General features: G+C 39.6%; 2 protein-coding genes across 2 annotated transcripts; both read right to left on the bottom strand.

Annotated features, from left to right (window-relative positions):
* Window positions 1-9,176: 9,176 nt before the first annotated feature.
* Window positions 9,177-14,318, bottom strand: LOC142235359 (uncharacterized). The gene has a single exon (XM_075306614.1). It carries the CDS (start codon window positions 14,316-14,318, stop codon window positions 9,177-9,179), a length of 5,142 nt encoding a protein of 1,713 aa, XP_075162729.1.
* Window positions 14,319-15,601: 1,283 nt separating this feature from the next.
* Window positions 15,602-17,029, bottom strand: LOC142235358 (uncharacterized). Its single transcript, XM_075306613.1, has one exon. The coding sequence runs from the start codon at window positions 17,027-17,029 to the stop codon at window positions 15,602-15,604; it is 1,428 nt and encodes a 475-aa protein (XP_075162728.1).
* Between the last annotated feature and the right edge of the window lie 939 nt (window positions 17,030-17,968).

Below are 17,968 nucleotides of genomic sequence, written 5' to 3'. Positions count from 1 at the left end.
GTAACACATCGAAATATTGCTCTAAGACCCCATAAAGTATATATATTCTGGGTCGTGGTGAAATTCTGAGTCGATCTAAGCATGTCCGTCCGTCCGTCTGTTGAAATCACGCTAACTTCCGAACGAAACAAGCTATCGACTTGAAACTTGGCACAAGTAGTTGTTATCGATGTAGGTCGGAAGGTGTTGAAAATGGGCCATATCGGTCCACTTTAACGTATAGCCCCCATATAAAGGGACCCTCAGATTTGGCTTGTGGAGCCTCTAACAGAAGCATATTTCATCCGATCGGGCTGAAATTTGGTATATGGTGTTGGTATATGGTCTCTAACAACCACGCAAAAATTGGTCCACAACGGTCCATAATTATATATAGCCCCCATATAAACCGATCCCCAGATTTGGCTGGCGGAGCCTCAAAGAGAAGAAAATTTCATCCGATCCAACTGAAATTTGGTACATGATGTTGGTATATGATCTCTAACAACCATGCAAAAATTGGTCCATATCGGTCCTTAATTATATATAGCCCCCATATAAACCGATCCCCAGATTTGGCTTGTGGAGCCTCTAAGAGAAGCACATTTCACCCGATCCGGCTGAAATTTGGTACATGGTGTTGGTATATGGTCTCTAACAACCGTGCAAAAATTGGTCCACATCGGTCAATAATTATATATAGCGCCCATATAAACCGATCCCAGATTTGGGTTGTGGAGCCTCTAAGAGAAGCATATTTCATCCAATCCGGTTGAAATTTGGTACATGATGTTGGTATATGGTTCTAACAACCATGCAAAAAATAATAATAAATAATTATATATAGCCCCCATATAAACCGATCTTCAGATTTGGCTTGCGAAGCCTCAAAGAGAAGCAAGTTGAATCCGATCCGGCTGAAATTTGGTACATGGTGTTATTATATGACCTTTAACAACCGTGCCAGAATTGGTCCATATCGGTCCATAATTGTATATATCCCCCATATAAAACATTCTCCAGATTTGACCTCCGGAGCCTCTTGGAGGAGCAAAATTCATCCGATCCGGTTCAAATTAGGAACGTGGTGTTAGTATATGGTCGCTAACAACCATACCAAAATTGGTCCAATCACACAAAAATTGGTCCATATCGGTTCATAATCATAGTTGCCACTAGAGCCAAAAATAATCTACCAAAATTTTATTTCTTTAGAAAATATTGTCAAAATTTTATTTCTATAGAAAATTTTGTTAAAATTTTATTCGGTTCATAATCATAGTTGCCACTCGAGCCAAAAATAATAAGTCAAAAGTTTATTTCTATAGAAATTTTTTGTGAAAATTTTATTTCTATAGAAAATTTTGTTAAAATTTTATTTCCGTAGAAAATTTTGTCAAAATGTTATGCCTAATTTGTCAAACCGAATTATATACGTATTGGATCGATCTTTTTATACCCACCACCATACGATGGGGGGTATATTAACTTTGTCATTCCGTTTGTAACACATCGAAATATTGCTCTAAGGCCCCATAAAGTATATATATTCTGGGTCGTGGTGAAATTCTGAGTCGATCTGAGCATGTCCGTCCGTACGTCCGTCCGTCCGTCCGTCCGTCCGTCTGTTGAAATCACGCTAACTTCCGAACGAAACAAGCTATCGACTTGAAACTTGGCACAAGTAGTTGTTATTGATGTAGGTCGGATGGTATTGCAAATGGGCCATATCGGTCCACTTTTACGTATAGCCCCCATATAAACGGACCCCACAATTTGGCTTGCGAGGCCTCTAAGGGAAGCAAATTTCATCCGATCCGGCTGAAATTTGGTACATGGTGTTAGTATATGGTCTCTAACAACCATGCAGAAATTGGTCCACATCGGTCCATAATTATATATAGCCCCCATATAAACCGATCCCCCGATTTGGCTTGCGAGGCCCCTAAGAGAAGCAAATTTCATCCGATCCGGCTGAAATTTGGTACATGGTGTCAGTGTATGGTCTCTAACAACCATGCAAAAATTGGTCCACATCGGTCCATAATTATATATAGCCGCCATATAAACCGATCCCCCGATTTGGCTTGCGAGGCCGCTAAGAGAAGCAAATTTCATCCGATCCGGCTGAAATTTTGTACGTGATGTTAGTATATGGTCTATAACAACCATGCAAAAATTGGTCCACATCGGTTCATAATTATATATAACCCCCATATAAACCGATCACCAGATTTGACTTCCGGAACCTATTGGAAGACCAAAATTCTGATTCAGTTGAAATTTGGTATGTGGTGTTAATATATGGCCTCAAACTCCCATGCAAAAATTGGTCCATATCGGTCCATAATTATATATAGGCCCCATATAAACCGATCCCCAGATTTGACCTCCAGAGCCCCTTGGAAGAGCAAAATTCTTGCCATTCGGTTGAAATTTGGTACGTGATGTTAGTATATGGTATCCAACAACCATGCAGGAATTGGTTCCTATCAGTCCATAATTATATATAGCTCCCATATAAACCGATCCCCAGATTTGACCTCCGGTGCCTTTTGGAGAAGCAAAATTCATCCGATCTGCTTGAAATTTGGTACGTGGTGGTAGTATATGATATTTAACAACCATGCCAAAAGTGGTCCATATCAGTCCATAATCGTACATAGCCCCATATAAACCGATCCCGAGATTTGGTTTTGGAACCTCTTGGAGGAGCAAATTTCATCCGAGTGAGTTGAAATTTGGTACATTGTGCTGGTATATGGTCGTTAACAACCATGCCTAACTAAGTCCATATCGGTCTATAGTTATATATGGCCCTCAGATAAATCGATCCCCAATCACACAAAAATTGGTCCATATCAAGTTCATAATTGTATATAGCCCCCATATAAGCGACCCCCATATTTCAATTCTTGCTCTCTACGTACAAAAAGTCCATATCGATTCGTAATTATTTGTAGACTTAACTATACATAACTTTATGGTCTAGTATATACCATGTATGGACTAAATCACAGTCTTTCGTAGAAGTTTCTACGCAATCCATGGTGGTGGGTACATAAGATTCGGCCTGGCCGAACTTGCGGCCGTATGTACTTGTTTGATTTAATATATACCACGTATGGACTTACATACAATTTAGAAGATGGTGGAGGTTTCAAGATACCTTGCCATCGGCAAGCGTTACCGCAACTTAAGTAATTCGATTGTGGATGGCAGTGTTTAGAAGAAGCTTCTACGCAATCCATGATGGAGGGTACATAAGCTTCGGCCTGGCCGAACTTACGGCCGTATATACTTGTTTTTTGTTGATTTTTAATGGAAAAAAATATATTTTTACGAAAATATAAGCCGAAAATAAAAAATAAAAACGATGCATGACATAAAAAAATAATTTTTTTGAAAAAATATTTGATAAAAAAATGCAGCTGGTGAGATTTGAACCTGCGTTTCTTATTTTTTCGTTCATACAAATAAAGAACATCTCGAGAAGCAATTAGAATGTTATTCCTTGGTGTCGTATTACGATCATATCACAAACATTTGAATTGACCTTTCGACGCTTTATGTTCAATGGCGTTTATGGCTGAGTGTGCTAAGGCGTTCTGTTATGGTGCCAGCAAACCCAGGTTCAACCCCTGGTCGGAGCGAAAAAGTTTTTCAAATTGTAAAAATTAGGTAATAGGAAAACAATTGTGTAATAAAACATATTGATGAAAAAAAGTGAAATTGGTTGAAAAACAATTTTTTCGCTTTTTAAATTTCTTCATTCAAATTAACTTCCAGGGCCCAACTTCTAAAGCAATGCAAAGGATCCAAGAAGGGAGTACTTCCGTCCTATGACAAGCCCATGTAAAATTCATTGGAGATGATCCAAGTTTGCACTACTTCCGAATCACAGATTGGGATCCAAACTATTTTTTGGGAAGCTCTTTTTTTGATGGGATATAGCCCCCATATAAACCGATCCTTAGATTTAGTTTGCGGAACCTCAAAGAGAAGCAAATTTCAAATTTGTGCAAAAATTGGTCCATATCGATCCATATTAGTTTAGGTATAGTGGCAGCCCGATATTTCAGTCTCGCTTAGACTATTCAGTCCATTGTGATACCAGCGGTGAACTTCTCTCTTATCACTGAGTGCTGCCCGATTCTATGTTAAGCTTAATGACAAGGGACCTCCTTTTTATAGCCGGCAGTGAAACCACTTAAAGAAGCTTTGAAACCCTGAGAAATGTCACCAGCATTACTGAGGTGGGATAATCCACCGCTGAAAAACTTTTTTGTGTTTGGTCGAAACTGGTTTTGAACCCATAAAAATCGATCCCCAGATTTGGCTTGCGGATCCTCTAAGAGAAGCAAATTTCATCCGATCCTGTTGAAATTTGGTTCATGGTATTAGTATATGGTCTCTAACAACCGTGCAAAAATTGGTCCATATCGGTCCATAATTATATATAGCCCCCATATAAACCAATCCCCAGATTTGACCTCCGGAGCCTCTTTCGGGGGAGCAAAATTCATCCGAACCAGTTGAAACTTAGTACGTGGTGTTAATATATGGTATCTAATAACCATGCAAATATTGCTTTATATCGGTTCATAATTATATACCTCCGGAGCCTCTTGGAGGAGCAAAATTCATCCGATCCATTTGAAATTTGGTACGTGGTGTTAGTATATGGTCTTTAACAACCATGCACAAATTGTTCCATATCGGTTCATAATTATATATAGCCCCCATATAAACCGATCCCCAGATTTGACCTGCGGAGCATTTTGAAGGAGCACAATTCATCCGATCCGGTTGAAATTTGGTACATTGCGCTAGTATATGGCCGATAACAACCATGCCAAAATTGGTCCGTATCGATCTATAGTTATATATAGCCCCCAGATAAACCGATTTCCAATCACAGAAAAATCACGATTGCCACTCGAACCAAAAATAATCTACCAAAATTTTATTGCCATAAAAAATTTTGTAAAAAATAATATTTCTTTAGAAAATTTTGTCAAAATTTTATTATTCTGGTCCGTTGTTGATGATAGCCGATGATGATGGTCCACGATGATAGCCGGAGCACATTTACAGCTATAAGAAGTAGAACCCAAAATTGCAACAACTTGCACGCACAGAAAAAACATGTTTGGACATGGTTGCCGCATCCATTTAATGCTTATGTAGAGCATGAAATTGTCGCGAAAACCATGTATTTTATCTTTGTGAAAATAATTTTCTAGCCGAGAAAAATGTATGCTGGCAATAATCATTTAAATGGTTCTCAAATGCCGCAAACATGTTCTATCATTTAAATGATAGAATTTGAGACCATTACATGGTCGTGAAAATTATGTACCAATTTTTTCGACTTTTTTGCAGGGGAAAAAGGTTTTTTTTTCTAGGTTACGTATAGATATGTGTCATAAAAACCATGTACATTTTTTTCGTGACCATTTAATTTTTCAACATTTTTGTAGCGAAAAGAATTTTATAAAAACATTGAACAGGTACACACGATTTTCATTTGGCGCGTCGGTCGTGTTTTGATTGTTGCTTGGAATGGACGGAGAATACGGAATTATTGTGTTAATTTATGTATTCAGAGGTGACACGTGGTTTTATGTGAACACAAGAAAGGGAAGTGTAATTGAAAAAATTTGCCTGCTTTTTGTTATGCATTTTGCTATATGGTTTCTTTTATTTGCACTTACATGATGTCAGCGTTTGTACATTTGATGGGCACGAAATAAATATGGAATGATGAACCCAAATAGCGTGTAAAAATATGTGATGTTTGTTTGCACAATATTATAAATACAAATAAACAATGAATTAGTTTATAAATAAATAAAAATAAATATATAAAGTAAATTTTGTGTTTTCTTTTTTCGACGACGAAAAAAGTTTTTTTCACAAAGATCAAAACATTTTAGGTTGTGACCATGTTCTTTTAACTAGGAGAAAAACATTTTTAATGAATACCATAACATTTTAAATCGTGACCATTGACTTTTCATTGCAACAAAATTCTTTTTATTGCAACAAAATTTTTTTTATCAATATAATAACATTTTAGATGAGGACAGTGTTATTTTTCTTACAACCATGTTCACTGAGCCAACATGGTTGCAGGTTAAAATGTTACATGGTCGCCGCAAAAATAGCTCCTATCATATTATTTTGCTCTTCGAATATGATTGTGACAATCATGTTTCTACTCTGCGTGTGGATTTCAAAACGATTGAATTAGGAACAATACAACCTGGACTGATATTAACAGTCTGCAACTAAGTTAATATCAAACTTTTATCTCATATGTCAAATACGGCCATTGCGCTTAACGGATGGTTAAGATATGTGATCTTCCTACACTCAAATTAAAAGTGGAAAGAGAAATTCGTGCAGAATTTAATAAAATTTGGTACATTTTACCAGTAATGCATACTAAAGATATTTTTGCAATTTTGAACTCCAATTTGTACTTGGTTTTGTAAAATCGGCGACATATCTACGATTGTAACACAAATTAAGTCAACATTTTCTAAAATTGTCCTAAAATTTATAAAATTAACAAAAATTTCCTTCCTTGTGAACAGTGAACCATTGTTAGTGGAGTATTTTTTTTTGCCTATTTCTTATCACATTTTGGTTGAGAACAATGTCTTGAATGTCATTATTGAAGATCTTCGAAAATCATTAGAGCACTGACCATCATCCATATTAGATCTTTGCTTAAAATGAGAAACTCATTTAATGTAAATTATAGCACGCGCTGCGTTTAACGCCCTAGGCGAAAAAAAGTGAAATATAGACACAGAAGTGCTTGAGATGGGGAAGGCGAGGTATATTTAAAAGTTCATACCCCCCTTGCGTTATAAACTCATTAAAGACATCACTTCATACTAATGATTAGGTTAGGGTACATTTGGGTAAAAGACAAACCTAGAAAGCAAACCTAATTTCTATGGACTAAGCGTAAGTTTTTGAACTAGAAGCCATCGGCAGCTAACATAAACTTCGCCAAACAGCACCTGTTTAATGAATTCCATAGAAATATGTAACAATTAGTACTGTATTCAATGGCCCTTAGGCCAGTTTTAAACTAAAAACAAAACAAAAAGTTGCTGGCATTTCCATAGCAAACCCCCCTCCCCCACTGTTATAAACCAAAAACAAGTTTAATAGAAATGAAAAATATTAAAAAACGTTTTTTTCAATAAACCATCATTAAATCTAAAGCCCTCTTGTAGACTTATTTTTTGTTTTGTTTTTGATTCGTAAATCACAGGTTAGTTTTGGACTTTGCCGGTTTAGAAAACAAAAGGTTACAGTGGCATTACCGGCAACCGATTTCAACGCCCCACTAACAGCTTAAGGTTTTCTAGTAACAGCAGTCGCAGCAAACATCATGGAAAAGGCTGCTCTTCCACTTATCTCCGTGGGCATTTCGAAAAAAAGATAGAAAATAAAATCCAGAGTACTTAGAAGGTAAATAATGCCGAGTATTTTTGAAAAAGAAAAATAGATATTGGGAACATAATTAGTAGCTTTTGGTTAAGGCTTTTGTCTATGATTCTCTTCAGGAAAAGATCAGTAATTTATGTCATTAATCACAATTAACGCCACATGCCTCTTCACATTGATGGCATCAGCAGCAGTTGTGTGTAGTCTTCTATTGAAGCTTTGAAAATAATCGTCCAAACCTAAGGAAGCAATAACCACATTGTCTTCTTTCAACTGAATATGGAGTATAAAGGTTTTGGTGATCATTTGAAAAAATTTCATATATTCAGACTACACCGACTAGAAGATACCTTAGATCAACTAGGCATAATAGGACAATTGGAAAGTTCCCGGACTTACATAACAGGTTGGCTGATAAGTCCCCGGTCTAACAAAAAAAACACAAAATTCGTTTTTATTATTCAACATAGTTCCCTTCAAGAGCGATACAACGATTATAACGATCTTCCAATTTTTTGATACCATTTTGGTAATACTCCTTCGGTTTTGCCTCAAAATAGGCCTCAGTTTCGGCGATCACATCTTCATTGCAGCCAATTTTTTTCCCCTGCGAGCATCGTTTTGAGGTCTGAAAACAAGAAAAAGTCGCTGGGGCCAGATCTGGAGAATACGGTGGGTGGGGAAGCAATTCGAAGCCCAATTCATGAATTTTTGCCATCGTTCTCAATGACTTGTGGCACGGTGCGTTGTCGTCCACTTTTTATACCCTCCACCATAGGATGGGGGTATATTAACTTTGTCATTCCGTTCTTAACACATCGAAATATATATATTCTGGGTCGTGGTGAAATTCTGAGTCGATCTGAACATGTCCGTCCGTCTGTTGAAATCACGCTAACTTCCGAACGAAACAAGCTATCGACTTGAAACTTGGCACAAGTAGTTTTTATTGATGTAGGTCGGACGGTATTGCAAATGGGCCATATCGGTCTACTTTTACGTATAGCCCCCATATAAACGGACCCTCAAATTTGGCTTTCAGACCCTCTAAGAGAAGCAAATTTCATCCGATCCGGCTGAAATTTGGCACATGGTGTTAGTATATGGTCCCTAACAACCATGCAAAAATTGGTCCACATCGGTACATAATTATATATAGCCCCCATATAAACCGATCCCCAGATTTGGCTTAGGGAGCCTCTACGAGAAGCAAATTTCATCGGCTCCGCCTGAAATTTGGTACATGGTGTTAGTATATGGTCTCTAACAACCATGCAAAAATTGGTCCACATCGGTCCATAATTATATATAGCCCCCATATAAACCGATCGCCAGATTTGACCCCCGGTGCCTTTCGGAGAAGCAAACTTCATCGGATGTGATTGAAATTTGGTATGTGGTGTTAATATATGGCCTCAAACATCCATGCAAAAATTGGTCGAAATCGGTCTGTTTATGAATTTGTCTCGATAAACCCCAACTAAAACCTTTCGAAATAATAACAGCGGAGTTTATTTGCTTTAGTGGACTGTATTTGACTTGACCGATCTACTTGAATAAATTTGTCTGACTAAATAAAAATACAAAAAAGAACTGAGATGACAGAAAAGAAAATACAGTGATGGAAAATGAGTAAAAGGTACGAAATACAAAAAAGCACAAATGATGCAAAATAAAGGTAGTGTTCATCCATTCATCAACATCCCGGGCGGCCCTGAAACAGCGTTTCAGCATATAGGTAACTTCACAAGCTTCGTTATCGGTCTGGTCATTTCGCCCTGGCTAGTGCGAAGTCTGGCAACTCTCACAAGGCCATCCTTGCCTGGAAAAGTTTCAGTCACGCGTCCCGTGACCCATACGGCTGGTGGTGTATTGTCCTCCTTGACTAGGACGAGATCATTCAATTCAATGTTTTGGGTTATCTTTGTCCACTTCGGACGTTGCTGTAGGGAAGTCAAGTACTCTCTGCTCCATCGCTTCCAGAAGCCTTGATGCATGGCCTGAACGTGCTGCCAATAATCGAGTCGATTCGCAGCCAAGTGTGTCAGATCTCCTTCGGGTACCATTGTCGCAGGTCGACCAATTAGAAAGTGTGAGGGTGAAAGGTAGTCTACCTCTGTGTCTGGAGCAATTCCCAATGGTCTGGAATTGACAACTGCCTCGATTTGCGCCAAAAGCGTGCGCATCTGCTCAAACGTTAGGATAGTATTGCCAATCACACGCTTCATGTGTAATTTCACTGACCGGACAGCCGACTCCCAAATGCCTCCCCAATGAGGCGAATACGGGGGTATAAATACCCATTTTATGCGTTCCTTAGCCAAAGCTGTCGCTACTGCAATGTTGTGGTCTTCTGATTGTAGTTGTCGATACATCTCGTCTAGTTTACGTCGTCCACCAATGAAATTCCTGCCGTTGTCGCTGAATATTGTGGAACACTTGCCTCTCCGAGCCATGAAAATTCGCAGCGCAGACAAAAATGAATCTGTACTCATATCAGTGACCAGTTCCAGGTGGATTGCTGATGTGACCATGCAGACAAATAGGCACACGTATCCCTTGGACGTCTTTGCATTCCTGCCTCTGTGTAGCTTCAAGATGAAAGGTCCTGCATAGTCGCAGCCTGAGTTCTCAAATGGAAATGCCTGTCTAACTCTTACTGATGGAAGATCTGCCATTCGTTGCTCGGTTGTCTGTCGTGAGTAACGGAAACATCTCAAACATTCGTGGGTAACCTTTCGTATCAAATTTCTGGCTCCTATGATCCAATATTGCTGTCGGATAATTACAAACAATGAGAAAACTCCAGGGTGCAGATTAGTTTTGTGTTCCTCGTTGACGATCATACGTGTGACATTATGATTTTTCGGCAGGATAATGGGATGACGTGTATCCTCAGACAGTTGCGAATTTTCGATACGACCTCCAACACGTAGCAATCCCTTATCATCGATAAATGGTGACAGCCTCAAAAGTCTTGACTTGGAGCTAATAGGCTCCCCTCTCTGTAAACATCTCTTCTCTTCCATGAAACATTCTTGAGCCAAACTCAAACATTGTATTCTAGCCTCATCAAGTTCAGCCAACGTCAAATATGAATGTTTCGATTTCTGATGTGTCCTTGTATTCTTGCTAAAACGAATCACATACGCCATTATACGTAGTACTCTCGACCAGGATGATGTTCTTTCAATCAAAGCATTCAATGGAAATTGCGAAGTATCTGGACATGATACGAGCGTTGTCTGATGCTTCATTTCGACGTCAATCTGTTCATTGTCTATTGGATCTAAATCGTTATCGTGTTCTGCACAGTTCAATGGTTCCCTCAACCATCTGGGCCCATTCCACCATAAATCGAAATCCAAAAGTTGCTCAGCCATAACTCCCCTTGATGCGCAGTCGGCTGGGTTTTGTTTAGATCGGACATGACGCCATACATTCCTAGGAAGCGAGTCTAGTATCTCCGATGTCCGATTGGCGACAAATGTCTTCAGTCTGGCAGGTTGAATAGATAGCCATGACAATACGACGGTGGAATCACACCAGGCAAATATCTCCATATTCTGTTGTCCTAAACTTGCCACAACTGTTTTCATTAATCTTGTCAAAAGCAACGCTCCACAGAGCTCCAATCTGGGCAATGAGACTTGTTTCAGGGGTGCAACGCGTGTCTTCGATGCCATAATTGAAACGTGAACATTCCCCTCGTCGTCTAAAGCTCGGCAAAATATGACCGCTGCGTATGCCTTAGTTGACGCGTCACTGAACCCGTGCAGCTGCATCTCATTCCGGTTCTCAATAAAGCGTCTCAATCTTAGGTTGTCCAGATTAGTCAAATCACACCGATATTTGTGCCATATTGCAGCTAATCTCTCGGGTAAAGGATCATCCCAACCTAGATTCTGTAGCCACAACTCTTGAAACAGGATCTTAAATTTGACTGTCACTGGTGACACCAGTCCAAGAGGATCGAAGACGCGTGCGACATCTGATAGAACCATTCGTTTAGTCGCCAGACTGGAACTATTCAACCGAACTCTGTAGAATATAAAGTCTTCGGAATCCCAATAAATTCCAAGAACCTTTGTCAAATCCGAATCAAGTCGTAAAAAACCGTTTTCATTGTCGCTAGCTCGTTCCTTGATCTTCGGTGAATTAGAAACCCATTTTCCTAATTCCAATCCGCATTTCGAAAATAAATCAACCAATTCATCACGATATTGTTGCAAAGTTATTTCTGATGACGCACCTGTGAGTACGTCGTCGACGTAAAAATCCTCCATAAGTATTCGTGATGCATTCGGGTGCGTATCTCGATAATCCTCAGCAATCTGTTGCAGAACTCTGACTGCCAAAAAAGGTGCACAGGCTGTGCCATAAGTCACCGTACAAAGCTCAAAATGTTGAAGCTTCTCTTTCGAATCTTCCCTCCATACAATTCTTTGAAAATTCCGATGTTTTTCCGCAACCCAAATTTGCCGGAACATCTTGACTATGTCAGCCGTAAATACGTATCGATGAAATCTAAATCTCAAGCAGACTGCAAAGAGATTCCTTTGTATTGGAGACCCAATATGTAACTTGCTATTCAACGAGTGTCCAGTAGAGTCCTTGAATGACCCGTCAAATACAATTCTAAGCTTCTTACCCACAATGGGATGATGTGGAAGATAGAAGATTCTCCCGTCTGTTACATTGATCTCATTCTCTGACAATTCTCTCATATGACCAAGGCTTTTGTATTCATTCATAAAATTCGTGTATTGCTTCTTCAGATTCAAATCCTTTTCAAGTCGTCTTTCCGTGGCACGGAAACGTGTCATAGCTCCTGATAACGTATCTGCAAATGCTGGCTCCTCGTTGACAAACGGAAGCTCCACCACATATTTCCCATCCGAGGCTCGGCCATGGGTTGTTCTAAAATGTTCTTCCACGACGTGGAACGGTTCATCCGCCGATGGCGAAATAAAATTCTCTTCGATTTCCCAAAATGACCGTAATAGGTCATCGACGTCTACCAACGATACCATGGAGGTAGCAGCTGCCTGTTGTTCCGAATAAGCCACACCGGTCACAATCCAGCCAAATATAGACGATACTGCCACAATGTTGTCATGTTGATCCCGTATCTTATCCATGGTGAAGATATCCCATACATATCCTTCTCCAATTAGAATATCCACTTCGCTTGGTCTATTAAAAGCAGGATCGGCAAGTTTAACATTAGCAAATCTATCTAACAGAGACCCTTCTAGCATAAATCTTGGCATATTCGAGGTTATCTTGTTCAAAACATGGACTCGTGCATCTATTGTCTTATCCATAACTCTTGATCGCATCTGAATGAAGCAATGTCCATTGGTCGTATCAGCCTTAATCGATGATATACCAGAAAGTGATATTCGAGAAGGTTGTCTTGAAATTCCGGTTTTCTTTAAAAAGTTCTCTGTGATATAAGAAAGTTCAGATGCTGTATCCAATAATACGCGACACGGTACATATTCACCCTTGTGATTTCGAACTTCAACCAGAGCTGTTGGCAAAATATGACTCAGTCCTCTGACAGAGCGAGTTCCTGCTGCAAATGATTCCGGAACTGAGCTGAGAGATACATGTCTATCCGCCACAGCTGCATCCCTAGATGATGAAGGACTATCAACAGCCTCCTCCTGATGAGTCAGTGAATGATGCTTACGTTTGCATGTCTTGCACCTGTTGTTCGAGCTACAAGCATTAGCGGTATGTCCCTTCCCCAAACAATTGAAACATAAATTTCCAACTCGTACAAATGAACGACGCTGATCTATCGATAGTGATAAAAACTGTGGACATTTATGCAGTAGATGGTCGCTAGCAGAACATTTAAAACAACTTCTAGAATCACCCGTAGCTACCATTGTTGTCATTGATTGTTGTCTACCACCATGCTGTTTATGCCTCTTCGATCCAAGTTCAAGTTGCTCACAACGTTGATCCAGGAATTTCAAAAATATGCCTACAGTTGGATCTACCTCATCGCGACTATGCTCAAACCATCTTCTACGCGTCTCGGCATCCAATTTCCCACTCAACAGATGCAACAACCATGGATCTCTGCCATTCTTTCCGATTGCGTCTAAACCTCGTATGACTTCATGAGTTGTATCTGATATCTTGCGTAGACCCACAGGATCCTCTTCTTTGGCTGGCTTCAAACTCATAAAAGTTTCAATGTACGACGTAACAATGTGCCGTGGTCGATCATATCGTTCCTCAAGCCGTTCCCAGGCGACAGAATACGATGCGTCAGAAACCTGCAGATGTCGAATAAGCCTAGAAGCATCATCTCGTAAAAGCGAAGTCAAATAATGAAATTTCTGAACGTCTGATAAATCGGTTCTTGACCCAATTGTAGATGAAAATAAATCTTTAAAAGCGCACCAATCCTTGTAGTTACCAGTAAATGGTTCAATTCTAATCTTCGGTAATTCACCTCTCGACTGCGATGGAACCTCTGCTACTCGTTGAAGTATGGACGACTGTTGATCAGCAAATCGCGAAAATGCATCATTTAAATTAGGCGTAGATTCCCTAGGACCTAAGGAACGTTTCAATGTCTCAAATCTTCCTTTCGTCGAAAGGTATTTCTCCTCGTATGTTGCGATATCCTGATCTGGACATGTATATCCGTCAATTTCCTCATAATCATAAAGTCTTGTAGTCCATTCTTCAAATTTTACCCACAAATTGTCTAATCGTGAAATACGTACGTTCAAATCCTCAACGGTCAAATTGTCGATAGGTTCATTCGCAAATGTATGAGCTCGTGTCAGTGATGCCTTAAGAACACGAATGTTCTTCAAAACCACGTTCATTTCATCAGCCATAATAAATCAAATTAAAATGAATGTACTTACAGTTTTTCACAGCAGTGTTTATGCAAACAATATTGACAATCGAAATTCCACATAAATACGTTAAAATCATGCAACCAATTCAATGTTGCCAATGTTCAAATGTTGCAAATACCATTCAAATGTTGCCGAAATATCCACTAGCTGCCTTATAAATCAATACACGCACATAATCGTAGTCATATGGCAACCAATCACACACACACGAATCGTTCACCAACCGATTGTTCCAGTTTACGACGTAAACAACACACATACATTCATACAATTTCAAAATAACGAATTTTTTCTTATGGCAACAGTATACATATATTACAAACACAAACAACGAGTAATAGCAAAGGCGAAGACACAACAACAAGCTCAACACAAATTAGGCAAAACACAAATTTCAAATCCAACGTATTCCTTCAACAACAACAATTCACGACGTCAATGCTCTCAATCACTCTTTTTCCTTCTTCGCTTTTATTTACGTATGTAGATCTGTCGTTAAACTTTGGTAATTCTGAGAGACATTAGAACATGTACATATGTATATGAACGATTGTACGCACGAAACATGTAGCTGACAAACAACCCTTATTTTTCACTCTCATGACAAATGCATGTATGTATGGCTAACATAGATTTCTTAAACACATTCACAACAGATCTTCTCCTGCAACCAAACGATTTATTTGTATGTATGTATACCGATTAAGTATGTCTTGTACCGAGGCTTTCACGTATATGCCCGTCACTCGTGTACAGTGTATATACAAACAATTTCACAATATTGCATCATCCTTTTGTCAGACTGACTATTTGTTCGACGAACACAATTTTTCATACATATTTACGTCAATATGTATTTCACAATTCACATTGTTTAAAAATCGATCACTATGACAAATTCCTTCTTTTCACACGTAAGACCATAAATACCGATTTTGCGAATGTCTAAAAATCGCGATCCGACTCCAGAAGGACCAATAAATGTTTATGAATTTGTCTCGATAAACCCCAACTAAAACCTTTCGAAATAATAACAGCGGAGTTTATTTGCTTTAGTGGACTGTATTTGACTTGACCGATCTACTTGAATAAATTTGTCTGACTAAATAAAAATACAAAAAAGAACTGAGATGACAGAAAAGAAAATACAGTGATGGAAAATGAGTAAAAGGTACGAAATACAAAAAAGCACAAATGATGCAAAATAAAGGTAGTGTTCATCCATTCATCAACATCCCGGGCGGCCCTGAAACAGCGTTTCAGCATATAGGTAACTTCACAAGCTTCGTTATCGGTCTGGTCATTTCGCCCTGGCTAGTGCGAAGTCTGGCAACTCTCACAAGGCCATCCTTGCCTGGAAAAGTTTCAGTCACGCGTCCCGTGACCCATACGGCTGGTGGTGTATTGTCCTCCTTGACTAGGACGAGATCATTCAATTCAATGTTTTGGGTTATCTTTGTCCACTTCGGACGTTGCTGTAGGGAAGTCAAGTACTCTCTGCTCCATCGCTTCCAGAAGCCTTGATGCATGGCCTGAACGTGCTGCCAATAATCGAGTCGATTCGCAGCCAAGTGTGTCAGATCTCCTTCGGGTACCATTGTCGCAGGTCGACCAATTAGAAAGTGTGAGGGTGAAAGGTAGTCTACCTCTGTGTCTGGAGCAATTCCCAATGGTCTGGAATTGACAACTGCCTCGATTTGCGCCAAAAGCGTGCGCATCTGCTCAAACGTTAGGATAGTATTGCCAATCACACGCTTCATGTGTAATTTCACTGACCGGACAGCCGACTCCCAAATGCCTCCCCAATGAGGCGAATACGGGGGTATAAATACCCATTTTATGCGTTCCTTAGCCAAAGCTGTCGCTACTGCAATGTTGTGGTCTTCTGATTGTAGTTGTCGATACATCTCGTCTAGTTTACGTCGTCCACCAATGAAATTCCTGCCGTTGTCGCTGAATATTGTGGAACACTTGCCTCTCCGAGCCATGAAAATTCGCAGCGCAGACAAAAATGAATCTGTACTCATATCAGTGACCAGTTCCAGGTGGATTGCTGATGTGACCATGCAGACAAATAGGCACACGTATCCCTTGGACGTCTTTGCATTCCTGCCTCTGTGTAGCTTCAAGATGAAAGGTCCTGCATAGTCGCAGCCTGAGTTCTCAAATGGAAATGCCTGTCTAACTCTTACTGATGGAAGATCTGCCATTCGTTGCTCGGTTGTCTGTCGTGAGTAACGGAAACATCTCAAACATTCGTGGGTAACCTTTCGTATCAAATTTCTGGCTCCTATGATCCAATATTGCTGTCGGATAATTACAAACAATGAGAAAACTCCAGGGTGCAGATTAGTTTTGTGTTCCTCGTTGACGATCATACGTGTGACATTATGATTTTTCGGCAGGATAATGGGATGACGTGTATCCTCAGACAGTTGCGAATTTTCGATACGACCTCCAACACGTAGCAATCCCTTATCATCGATAAATGGTGACAGCCTCAAAAGTCTTGACTTGGAGCTAATAGGCTCCCCTCTCTGTAAACATCTCTTCTCTTCCATGAAACATTCTTGAGCCAAACTCAAACATTGTATTCTAGCCTCATCAAGTTCAGCCAACGTCAAATATGAATGTTTCGATTTCTGATGTGTCCTTGTATTCTTGCTAAAACGAATCACATACGCCATTATACGTAGTACTCTCGACCAGGATGATGTTCTTTCAATCAAAGCATTCAATGGAAATTGCGAAGTATCTGGACATGATACGAGCGTTGTCTGATGCTTCTTCGTAGAAGTTATGGACCGATATGGACCAATTTTTGCATAGTTGTTAGAGACCATATACCAACACCATGTACCAAATTTCAGCCGGATCGGATGAAATTTGCTTCTCTAAGAGGCTCCGGAGGTCAAATCTGGTGATCGGTTTATATGGGGGCTATATATAATTACGGACCGATGTGGACCAATTTTTGCATGTTTGTTAGAGACCATATACCAACACCATGTACCAAATTTCAGCCGGATCGGATGAAATATGCTTCTGTTAGAGGCTCCACAAGCCAAATCTGAGGGTCCCTTTATATGGGGGCTATACGTAAAAGTGGGCTGATATGGCCCATTTTCAATACCATCCGACCTACATCGATAACAACGACTTGTGCCAAGTTTCAAGTCGATAGCTTGTTTCGTTCGGAAGTTAGCGTGATTTCAACAGACGGACGGACGGATGGACGGACATGCTTAGATCGACTCAGAATTTCACCACGACCCAGAATATATATACTTTATGGGGTCTTAGAGCAATATATCGATGTGTTACAAACGGAATGACAAAGTTAATATACCCCCATCCTATGATGGAGGGTATAAAAACTAAATTATAACGGATACCTCAAAGTAAAAAACGTTTTCTTAATTCCAAAAAAAAACTTTAAACCAAAGACACTAAACCCTCAAAATAAGTCTTAGCATGTATTTGAAGCGTTTTTATCTTAAATAGTTATATATAGCCAAAGATAAATCGATCCCTAATCACACAAAAATTGGTCCATATCAAGTTCATAATTGTATATAGCCCGCATATAAGCGACCCCCATATTCCAATTCTGGCTCTCTACGTAC

Source organism: Haematobia irritans, chromosome 4, assembly GCF_050003625.1.
Source record: "Haematobia irritans isolate KBUSLIRL chromosome 4, ASM5000362v1, whole genome shotgun sequence".
NCBI classification, from domain to species: Eukaryota; Metazoa; Arthropoda; class Insecta; order Diptera; family Muscidae; genus Haematobia; species Haematobia irritans.
Note: the sequence above shows the minus strand (reverse complement) of the source record. Positions and strands in the feature narration are given on the sequence as shown.

Bases quoted from the DNA above. Each gene is read 5' to 3' on its own strand.
- LOC142235359 (XM_075306614.1), bottom strand. From the start codon at position 14,318: ATGGCTGATGAAATGAACGTGGTTTTGAAGAACATTCGTGTTCTTAAG.
- LOC142235358 (XM_075306613.1), bottom strand. From the start codon at position 17,029: ATGGCGTATGTGATTCGTTTTAGCAAGAATACAAGGACACATCAGAAA.